General features: G+C 33.0%; 1 protein-coding gene across 1 annotated transcript in view; it reads left to right on the top strand.

Moving 5' to 3' along the window:
* Positions 1-12,589, top strand: part of LOC127710534 (retinal-binding protein-like) — a 31,481-nt gene that overhangs the window by 6,559 nt on the left and 12,333 nt on the right. Inside the window, exons 3-9 of the mRNA XM_052216466.1 lie at positions 123-214; positions 1,391-1,454; positions 3,057-3,100; positions 7,684-7,746; positions 8,149-8,337; positions 11,148-11,223; positions 12,474-12,554. Coding sequence (XP_052072426.1) covers positions 134-214; positions 1,391-1,454; positions 3,057-3,100; positions 7,684-7,746; positions 8,149-8,337; positions 11,148-11,223; positions 12,474-12,554 — 598 coding nt within the window. The 5' untranslated portion in view covers positions 123-133. The remainder of the gene's footprint in view (positions 1-122; positions 215-1,390; positions 1,455-3,056; positions 3,101-7,683; positions 7,747-8,148; positions 8,338-11,147; positions 11,224-12,473; positions 12,555-12,589) is intronic.

Here is a 12,589-nt window from a genome sequence, read left to right as displayed (position 1 = left end):
TGTATATATAGTTTTAAGTCAGATAAATTATATACTTAGTTAACTGACCTGTTTTAATTTATATATACACGTAAATATGAGTCTGTATCATCAAATTTGTGGAATAATTATTTAATTTTCAGCAATTATCAAAATGACCGATTCAGAGATCAACTTGAACAACAATTATGCGAGAAAGCCATTAACAGCAAAAGAAGAAAAGGCGCTACAACAGGTATGATATATATATATATATAACGTATACTACTGATTCATGATAGCATGACAAGTAGTTTGTGAAAACAACATTATCTGGTACGCTAGAGAACAAAAGTCAAAAGCCAATTACATACATAACAGACATAAATCATTTCAACGTTGCTGTCTGTCCGTATACTTGATATGAATATATCTACGGGTAGAGCATTCAAAACGTATACACATTATATAAGGCGTTTACTCGGACTGAGAAAAATGGGTATAAGCTAATGGCTGAATTTGGTATTATAATGCAGGTTTCACAGACGATATCAATCTGTAAAAGTTTGTTTTACGTCCAGGTTTCTGAAGAGCTAATGCTAGACGCCTATTTTCCCTTTTAATTTTCATGATGATGATGATGATGATGATGGATGGCTGCTTAACATCCAGCGGCAAATTAATATGTATTTTCAGGACGAGAACATGTTAATGTAATATGAATATAAAACCCTGCTTTGTACTAGACCGACACGCTGAGCCGGATTTTTAACGTTCTTGTTCACAAGGTAACGGTCCGCAGGAAGACATGTCACCTTACACGGATACATTATTCTGACTCCGAGCCAACCAGTCTTTGCTCTTACTCCTTAATGCCGCGTGCTTAGCGGGGAAGCAGCAAATACCAATTTTGAAGTCTTTGGTTTGACCCGGCCGGGGTTTGAACCCACGACCTTTAATTGAGCCTCTAACATTATACGTCACCTCTAGACAAACTCGACTATTTGCGAAGGGTACAGTCAAGCCTGTTCTTGTTGTAGGGAGACTAAATCAAGAGTATTCATCGATTTATTACTGTTTGTCTAACGTCCAGTGGCAAATAGTTCAAGAAAATTCAAGAAGTAAAAAAATAAGTCTTTGAAGAATAACACACTCAATTTTAAAAAGCAGTTATAAGAAGGTGTTTCAGATGTCTTTTTGTTAATTCATTTTTTTCTCCCTACCAAATTCTCCCTTATTTTTGATTAACAGTCATTCCTATTCGTCTTTCTTATGATTCTCCACTTTTCAGATTAAACATATTGATCTGTAGGTACATAAACTTGTTCTAATCCTAAATATGTGTGAACTATTTAGAAGACTGAGTGTGCATAACACCAGCAACAATAAACTATCCGTAATTAATGATGGTGTTTATTTTTTTCAATTTTAGTTTAGAGAAAATGTAAAGGACGTAGTAGATCTTATTAATTACGATGTGGAAAAGTTTCTTCGAGGTAAGAAATATATGGTTAACATTCATTGAAAGTTAAAGAAAGTTGTAATCTACATGAACATTGAAAATAATCGGAACTGCGCTACATGCCTACTCAAAGAGATCGCATCTCTAGTGGGAAAAGATGGTCAATGTTCCATAGATGTCAGTATTTTTGTCCCAAGATACTCCACATACAATGTATCAAATAATGACATGTACATGTGGTGTTGCCTATGAGACAACTATCCATTAGAGCCCAACAAAACAAGGATTTAAGGATGTTTGCTACTCTATTTCAAAATAACAAGCTTTTTAAAAGACTGTTATAAATTTAAAGTACACCAATAACAGAACTCAAAAAGCAGAAAAAAATGCAAGGTCCCTGTCCTTGTTTTTGAGATATAAATAATTGAAAATTTGATTGGAAATGATTCTCTCTAGATTTCTCATACATTTACATAGGTACCTTTACAAGGATTTTATCAGATTTTCCAAATTCCTTTTTAAACTATATGTAATAAAATTATGAAAAGAAAAGTAAGGGTTAGTGGGTAAAATTCTTCTAGGCATCGCATGGATAAAACTAGAGGATTCCGAATATCTGACAAAAAGTCAAAAACATGAGAAGCGAACATCCTTAAGCATCTATAGGGCGCTGTACGGCCTCCAACAATGAGCAAAGCCCATAACATATAGTAAACTATAAAAGGCCGCGACCTAACAAAATGTGAAACATTTCTAACGAGAAAACTATGTATATCTTATTACAGAAAAAAGATGTTCCATATATTTATGATTCTCTCAAAATAGCACCTAGCCATTCTGCATTGTAGCTCTAGATTACTTGGATGGGGTCAATATTAAAAGACCACGTTTCCAGGGGCCATACAAAAATTCCAACACCATCTATAAAAATGTTATATATAATATAATTGATGATTTAAGTATCAATTTCCTACACAAAATACTTTACATTTTTTCAATATTTACTCGATAATCCGAAATATATTTCTCCCAAAATCCTGGTATCAGCTTAAATGTCATGATGCCGGGACCATTGGCACAGACAACTGTTGTATCAATTACCTACCAGTTTTCATGGTATCATCTAAAATAGTGTGATAGGAGGTCAATGTAGATCATTGTTTTGCCTCCTCCTTTTCAGAGGTCGCATGAACATTCCCACACCATTGATATGTGTCTACGTATAATGTGACAAGTGACATCCAATGCTTAGTACTTCAAAATATTTCAATAATTACTGGATAACTTATATCACATTTTCGCCCAAAATTCTGGCCTGAAAGGCAAATATCACAATTCTGAAATCTTTGCACAGACAACTGTCGTATTAATTACACACAAATTGTCATGGCTCTATCTCAAACGGTGTAAGAGGAGTTTGAGGACAACAGATTTTGCTGGGGACGATATCCTCAGGGGTGGCATGACAATCATAATACATGTACCATTGTTCATGTTTGCAGATATACTGTGACTTGTGACTCAATGTTTAAACTTTCTATCCTTAATAATTTTAGAATTCTGACCATTTGGAAATAAAACTTATCTTGGTGATAATATATTCATGATAGTTCTAATAACAATCCTTTTTTTCCAGCTCGCTCTTTTGATATTAAAAAAGCTGAACAAATGTTACGAACAGTAAGTTTTACCTTCTTATATTTTTTAATACGTTTTAAAACTGTTTCATATATGTAGTAATGTTACTAAATGATTTTATTATAAAAATAAGAAGACATATAAGTTATTTAAAAATCCTCCGCCTCTAGTCTTTCCCTTTGCGCCAGGCCACCATACAAACTGAGTACATTTTCTGAAGAAGACGAATTTTCTGCTCATTTGGTCATTTATCTCGGGTCAATGTCAGATGCATATTTTATATTTTATCAAATTGCTTTGTATGCGAATGTTTTAAGCTGTGATTCATAGATGCTATTTATTGATATATGATTGAATGATTGATTATATTATTTATTATCCACACTATAAGTACCCTATTGGAAATAAGCGTTTTTGCTTTCATGGTTCATCCTTGAATTAAGGTATTAAGGGGGTGCAGAACACCTAAGGGAGTTAACTCTTTAAAAATCTGCTCAACATTTTAATTAAATATTATTAGTATAGAGAAATCAAGCTTCTCAATGATCATAATTGGTGTTTGTCAAACAGCTATATAAACAATAAAATTATTCCGGTAAATTGTGAGAGTCAAATTTTTTCAAATTTTTATATTTTTGTCAACAGGTCAAAGTAATTATTTTGTCAAAATTTTATGAAAATTAAACGAGCCAAATCTGTTTTAGTCAAAGTGTTGGGTACCCCCTTAAATATACTGTACCTGTAGTCACAACCACTTCTATATCTTAAGGTTTTGTTTGGCTATGTTTCGAAATCTTATTACATATATATTGCCCTTACCTGAATAAACATTATTATTATTAAAATGAGTTCAAAAATCAAAAGTTTGGAAAGTTGATAGAGAATAAAGTAATGGAGAGCTTCAAAACAAAGCGACCGTTGAGAATAGTGGGCACCAGGCCATAAGATATAACTATGTAAATCAACAAGTATAAATGAGGATCATTTAAAAATCTGCATTTGAAAGAACAAAGGGTTTGTAAAAGTGTACAACAAATAAAAAAATAAATAAACCAAGGACAAGGAATATAAAAGTAGGATACGGGGGTATGATTGCCAAGGACAATAACTTTATATAGAAATCTGTAATGTGATGCCACTGTTGGTTATATATTAAGTTTCACATATATCAGGTCATTCACCGTTTTAATTTAACAGGTAGAATTGAAAGTAGTGAAGGATGATGTGTTTTTCTTTATAGAAATATCGTTAAGTAATAGAATCATGAAGTTTAATGTTATATAATGAATAAAAGACGGGTTATAAATTCTTATTTTTTCATTCTTCTAATATAATAATAATATAACAAGGTTTGTGTTTCAAGATTTAAGAAATTGCTTGTCAAAAAATAAACTCATTAGATAATTTAGAATTAAGACTTATAGGGGTAATATCTCATAAGTGTACAAAACAAATTACAATGTATTTTAAGAATGTACATACGGATAAATAATGTTGTGAACGGCAACCAAAACCACCAAAGTTTACCAAAAAAAAAACCCGACATTTATATATATATATATACGTCTAAATATGTGACCACTTTACGACAGGCGTTCCTAATAGGATAACCCGTGGTTATGCAGGGCTAACACCATAATTTATATATACTTCATCTCAAATTTAGCCCATCAATGTTAGATCTGCAAATTTGCGTTAATCTATATACAGGTGATGTTGCCACGATGTCTCAGATGCTGAGGGAAGAACTTGATATAACATTGTTGGGCTAAATATGAGACGAAGTAAAATATATATACATGTATATGATTATGAGAAGAGTTGAAATAAATGTTAAGAAATCCCATAGAGACCAGTCACATATACAATTCAGTAAAGTAAGGTTTAAACGTATGGAGAAAATTTGTGAAATTATAGAATTTATTTGTGGGAATGTACAGAGGACAATAATGTTAAGTTTACAGGTTTGATAGATAGGCCGTAAAATCAATAAACTATCTATAGAAAGAGTAAGAATTGTCTTCATAAGCTACCCCAAGGACGACTGGGGTATAGAAATATGGTCATCCGGACTTCTCACAACCAAAGTGGAGAGTCCGTTTAGCTGTTAGGGATGCTTAAATACGCAGCCACGTCTAGTCGGAATTGGGACGTTAAAATCGATGCCTCGGGTATTATATAAATAAACTTGCAAAAATCTTTCAGGGTCCGTAAATGATCAATCTAAATAGATATAAGAAGATGTGGTATGAGTGCCAATGAGACAACTCTCCATCCAAGTCAAAATTTATAAAAGTAAACCATTATAGGTCACAGTATATACGGTCTTCAAAGGTTAGATTTCCGCCCCTATCCAACATATCATCATTTCATGTGGCAGTCCAAATTTCCTACCCTTCATCTTGAACGGCACACATTGCAGAACCTTTGTTTTAATTGTTAATGGTTTCTCGTCCTGAATATGCATGAAATATACGAATACTAAATTATTTAACAAAAACACATTAAAGATACCAGCTTATAATTTTGTACGCCAGACGCGCGTTTCGTCTACAAGTGTCTCATCCGTGACGCTCGAATAAAAAAAAATACAAGACCAAATAAAGTTCAAGGTTGAAGAGTATTAAGAGCCACAAGTTCTATAAATTGACCGATTGAATCTATTGAATACGTACCTGACTGCCAGCGGGTCATAGTTTTTTCAATCTGATCTGGTGTTATTCATAGTTTTAATTGACATTTAAACTATGAAATTTAACATAAAGTTTACAACTATTTAAAAGCATTTATAAATCAGCTATCTTGAAAAATTGACCTTACTACTACTATGTCATATTATATCCTACATAAGTGAGGGTCTGGATGGGGGAGGGGTCCTTCATTTCTTTATTCTTTAACTTTTTATACCATTTTTCTCTATTCTTTATTTTTTTAGACCCTTATTCTCTACTTTTTATATTTCTGCACCCCATTATTATCTATTTTTTATATTTGTCACTTTATTCTGCAGTTTTTATTCTATCATTCTCTATTCTTTAAAACCGCATCCAGACCCTCATTAATACAAGTAAGGTAATAAATGTTCAGTGCATTAGTTAAGTAATTAAGACATCGCCTAAAAGGGCGTATGACATTTGCGCTAATTTCGAAACTTTTATTTTCACCGTGTTGAGCACGGGGCAGATGGCAGTCGGAAGAGGTATTTTCTGTAGTCATCAATTAATTTTATACAACTTCTGTCTCTTCTAATTGTTTTTACGTGTATATTGGCGCACATGAAATGCTGGTTGGTGCAAATGCATAACGCATCCGAATCTTCCTTTACTTTTATATTGGGGGATCTGTTCAGTAAAATGACCGCCTATGTCAAAAATTTTAGTTTGCCTTTACAAAGTTTATATTTTTTTTTAAATCCTATATATGTATTTTGTTTGCATGTGTTATTTGTGATGTTATTACCTTGACGTAGACCTTACATTTCACATTTTATACTGTTTTTATAATTGAGCAGTTGGCTGATGTATTTCAAATGCAACAGTTCAAACATGAGTTGCACATTTTGCCAGGCGTTTAGTCGAGACTGAAATCCGTTTAAATCATTGACATTGGAAGTTTGCTCTTTGCATAAGTAATTTTATTGTTAGTGGTGGTAAATGTAACCAAATAGAATCATTAAGATATCGATATAGTTAAAATACAATAATATAAACGATGCATTGGTATATATATTTCTCACTTTGCCAAAAAAAAATATGTACAATTTTACGAAACGATTGTAATATGACCATGTTAAAAAAGATCGATATCTTACCATTTCATTTTTAGATTTATCATTTTAATTGATAGAAATTAACAACAATTCTGTTCTAGCGTGACGAAGAATTTAGTTAATCTTAAACATACCCGCTAAAATTCTACTGTCAAATTTATATGCTTCGTCTTAAGCAATTTGGCCTAAATTAATTAAAGTCTGTTTTACTGTTATGTTGTTTAAGACATAGTACTCGTGGAATCCATTTCCTATGCAAATGGTTTACATCGTTTTTCTTTATCTTATTGTAATTCTAAAATTGAAGAAAAGTTTTGTGCCATTGCCTCTTAGAATGTTTTCTACTTGTTTCGTTATGAGACACTAACTTTTGTATAACTGGTACTTGCTTTCCTTTTTCACAATGTATGTAATAAAAGCTTTCATGACGAGTGAGATTTGAATATCTCTTCATATCAACTCAATTATTTAATTCCAATATTATGATAAACGAGTCTTTGGCGAGTTTATTAGTATTATCAAAATTAGATAATATAACGAGAAATTATCTTTGTGTGGCTTGGAAAAGTGGTCATTCTTGACCTTTTCTAGTCATCATTAACCTAACCATAGCCAATGGGAAAGTAACAATTTCGTATTACATGTCAGAACATGCCTATGTGGTATCACTTATTCATATCAGTACTCCGTTCCGAGTGAAACAAAACATATCTCTTCATGCTGAAAATTGATAACAAGCCGTAACTTTACGTGAATTTCTCGGTTACATCATCTATATTAGGCTCTTTCTCAGTGTACGTAAATCACTGAAACACTGATAACGTCTGAAACACAATTCTCTGGTTTATTTTATTAGAGTGTCGAATTCAGACAAAAGGCGAAAGTTGATACACTTCTGAAAGAATACAAAATACCAGAGGTAATTATAAATATTCAGTAATAAACTTTTCATTATTTTCGCTGAGTTAATTTATTTTCATATATTTTTCAAATTTATTAAATTCGTACGACCACTAAACCGGTTACTCTGTCTTTATAAACAGTGAGAGTCAGATGCTCTGCGTGATAATATCTAGCAAGAATTGGCAGTGAATATAAAAATAAAAAGATATAGTATGATTGCTAATGATATAACTTTCCACTAGAGTTACTGAAAGCTAGTTCGTTCAAAACACAGCTTCAACTAATAAATAAACCATGATTTCCTAGACATATATATAAAAAGATAAACCTTCAACAGATGTAATGTCAAAATGTCAAAAACAGTCCAGAAAAACATTTTTATTAGGAATAGTATCACATTTACATAATAAATATTTAGGTGATGGACAAATATTTAACTGGTGGATTTTGTGGTCATGCAAAAGATGGTTCTCCTATACGTGTAGAACTGTATGGGAATATAGATCTTAAAGGCTTAATGCGTTCAACAAAGAAATCCGATTTCGAGAGGAATAAACTACATCAGTGTGAATGGACCGTCAATGACTGGGCGGAACAGAGCAAAAAGGTAAGTGGAGGTTTCACTTGCTAATAATTTACATTGACATTTTGACATGTCGTAGACTTTATTGACATTTTGACATGTCGTAGACTTTATTCACTCACCTTTTTAAATAAACGAAGACTTGAATTCATCTTTTGTTAGACTGAAAGTAGACAAAAATTCACTCGCTGCTAGACTGAACATCGACTGGAATTCCTCCAATGCAAGAATGTGCTTTTATTCTTATAAATAAAGGCAACAGTAGTATACCGCTGTTCAATAGTCATAAATCGATTAAGTGAAAACAAATCCAGGTCATAAACCAAAATCGAGGGAAATACAGACATACTTTATTCAAAAATTTCAACAACAAAAAGAAGCTGTCATTATCCTTTGACTTCACTTTCTGTTGTTGAGATAATGTCCCTTCTCTGAATAATAAAGACTTGAACGTTTGGTGACTTGTTGACTGCGTCTATCGCAATGAACTTGAAATAAAGGATATCTCGATACAGTTAAGTCTGCCTTATATCTTGACTTGCATCTAGAAATTGACAATTTAACAGGTTTGGGTTGTTTGCTTGTGCGATAACTGTACTCCAAAACTCTCGTGGTAATTGTCTCATTTAGTAATCATACCACATCTCCTGATTTTTATAACGATGAGAACTAAACTTTATGTTAACAATGTGAACATCCCATTTTCGTGTAGCAATATTCCAGTAGCGCCTGTAAATGGAGTATATATCTCCCAGTTGATGCGATATTCCAGTTCTTATGTTTCCTATCATGACTTCATTGATATAGGGTTACTTCTTTGCACCAAGGGTTCAAGATGGTAAAGTTGAAGGCATTCCTTCGTAACGTTTACGGACGCCATCATGATTTGGTTGACTGTTATGGAATATCTGTGTCCCATATGACCGTGGATATGTAATACTTGTCGTAACCATAATTCCTCCCTCTTTTCATGACTTAATCAAATGAAACTGATCTTATTGTTTTTATTTTTCTGTATGCTCATTGTTGAAGGCCATGCGTTGACCTCCTAGTGCTGACATCAACGTCATTTGGACTCTGGTGGATAGTTATTTTATATCAGATCTCTTAATTTTTTATAACTAAAGTTTTGTAAATTTTCTTAATCTAAAGGTAACATCAAATGTAAAAAAAAATCTTTATAACCTAGAAATAAATCTGAGTCTGGTGATGAAAATGTCGTAAAGATTGGATAAAGAATCATATTTGTTTTGAAATTTATCTAATAAAAATATATATTTATGAATAGAAATATACTAGGGGAAATGTAAAATGAAGGAATTTGTCCACAAACTGTATACAATTGCATTTAGTAATACATATAGAAGGTTTAATTTCAAATATGGATTATGTCTGAATTATATTATTTTAATAATTCAAAAGAATATTTACAAAGCTTACAAACCAACATAAATATGAGCACTGTACTTCGAAATAAAAACAACACTATATACTGTAAATAAAAACAACACTATATATTGTAAATAAAAACAACACTATATACTGTAAATAAAAACAACGCTATATACTGTAAATAAAAACAACACTCTATACTGTAAATAAAAACAACACTATATACTGTAAATAAAAACAACAATATATTGTAAATAAAAACAACACTATATACTGTAAATAAAAACAACACTATCTACTGTAAATAAAAACAACAATATACTGTAAATAAAAACAACACTCTATACTGTAAATAAAAACAACACTATATACCGTAAATAAAAACAACACTATATACTGTAAATAAAAACAACACTATAAACTGTAAATAAAAACAACAATATATACTGTATTTTAAAGCTACAGTAGTTTACCGATGTTCAAATCTCCTAAATCGATTAAGAAGAGACAAATCAATGTAACAAACAAAACCTGAGGGAATCGCATGAACATCAAAAGTTGCGAGAGTGGGTGCGTCGGCAGGGTAAGCGTTTCCTGCTATGCATGTATCGCTCTATATGCGAATTCACACTCAGTCAAAATGTCACAATCTGGAATAGGACAGATTTGGTAAAATTACAGATCAGACGACTATACTGTTATCTTAAGATCTAAGACCGTAAAAACCTATCACTAATGAGTTGTGACACCGATATAGTGTATCGGTCAACGTGATGGTGACTGTAAATACTAAGTAGTTTCGACTTCACTCGTTCTTCCTCGCAATACCGTTGGAGCGGTTTTTGTTGAAGGAGAACACTCCTGTTAATGTAGTCCGTATGTTGTGAAAATGCACGAGCGTAACGTATTAAGATATGTAAACGCCATACAATGGAGCAGATGGTACGTTTCTGCTGAGAAATGGAAAGTTGACAATTGAAATGTTGAAATCAGCACATTTGTCATAGATTCTAGTTCGAAGTCGTCTATCTGTGTCAATATCGATGAAAAATGAAGCTATGGAGCAGACCGTCTACTTTCGGTACTATCCTTCATCTCAATCTTAAAACAGTATCAAACAAAGTTCAGTTATTAATAGCAAGATCCAAGTACTTTTTATCTGTGGATAATGAATATACATATACCGGTATATAATTATACTGTAAGATACTGTAATTATACATTCAGACAATCTAAGATTTGCAACTGCACCCTGAAACAAAAAGTACAACATTAGTTGATTGATTGATTGTTGGTTGCTAAACGTCCAGTGGCAAATATTGCATGCATGTTCGGGACGACACTACGACGTTAGCATAATATTAAATTGACTTATACTCCCGCATGGTATCGATATATTTTCTTTAAATCATGGCGTAATTCTTTTTCTTTTCGTTACAAAGTTGGGTTATCCAGTTGACGGGATGACAGTTATTTGTGATATGGGAAACACTGGAACGTCGGCGCTGTGGCTCCCTGGTAAGTTACAGTTATATATGATATGAGAAACACCGGAACGTCGGCGTTGCGGCTCCTTCGTAAGTTACAGTTATATGTGATATGTGAAATACTGGAACGCCGGCGTTGTGGCTTCCTGGTAAGTTACAGTTATATGCGATATGGGAAACACCGGATCGTCGGCGTTGTGGCTTCCTGGTAAGGTACAGTTATATGCGATATGGTAAACACCAGAACGTCGGTGCTGTGGCTTCTGGGTAAGTTACAGATATATGTGATATGGAAAACACCGAATCGTCGGCGTTGGGGCTTCCTGGTAAGTTACAATTATATGTGATATGGGAAACACCGGAACATCGGCGCTGTGGCTCCCTGGTAAGTTACAGTTATATGCGATATGGGAAACACTGGAACGTCGGCTTTGTGGCTACCTGGTAAGTTACAGTTATATGTGATATGGCCGGGAAACACCGGAACGTCGGCGATGTGGCTACCTAGTAAGTTACAGTTATATGCGATATGGGAAACACTGGAACGTCGGCGCTGCGGCTCCCTGGTATGTTACAGTTATATGTGATATGGGAAACACCGGAACGTCGACGCTGTGGTTCCCTGGTAAGTTACAGTTATATGCGATATGGGAAACTCTGGAACGTCGGTGGTGTGGCTCCCCGGTATATTAATTGGTAAATGAACAAAAATAATAATCATACAATTTATGTCATACTTTATGCTGGACTAAAATGAGGGATTGTATAAACTTTGGAGAGATTAAAATATTTCAACAAACTGTCACAAAATATCATATTATTTCAAAACAACTACCCGGATGTTTACCGATGAAAGTTCTATAATCAATTTCTTTAAAATCATCGATTCACTTCAGCTGATCTTTAAGAAGATGGCAGCTGTTTTATGAACGGTTAATTGTCTTTGTATCATGGGAAACTTTTTAGATAAAGGTGTAATATACAAGACAAGACACAGACACATACTTTATTATAGTCTTGTTACCACTATATAACTAAGTGTGAGCTGAAGGATATTTGTTAAAACAATTAGGAAATAAGGAAACTAAAACAATTAGACGTGAACATTAAGGAAGAACTTAGTAAGGAAAGCTCCTTTGTATTGCCTTAAAGGTAAAACAAAATGATTGGGGCAAAGAGCGTTATCAACATTTCAAAGTAACACAGGGTTTCGATTGTTCTCAAAAGCCGAACGAATTTAATAGTCCAAACTTATGCAAGAATTTTATTTTATTTTTTCAGGCATAAAAATGCACTTAGGTTTAGTAAAGATGTTAGAAGACAATTATCCAGAAATGTTGAAGAGACTTTTGGTTATCAATGGTAATTACATGTAAAAACACCAATCCTTATCTTGT

Source organism: Mytilus californianus, unplaced genomic scaffold (assembly GCF_021869535.1).
Source record: "Mytilus californianus isolate M0D057914Y unplaced genomic scaffold, xbMytCali1.0.p SCAF_8, whole genome shotgun sequence".
NCBI classification, from domain to species: domain Eukaryota; kingdom Metazoa; phylum Mollusca; class Bivalvia; order Mytilida; family Mytilidae; genus Mytilus; species Mytilus californianus.
Note: the sequence above shows the minus strand (reverse complement) of the source record. Positions and strands in the feature narration are given on the sequence as shown.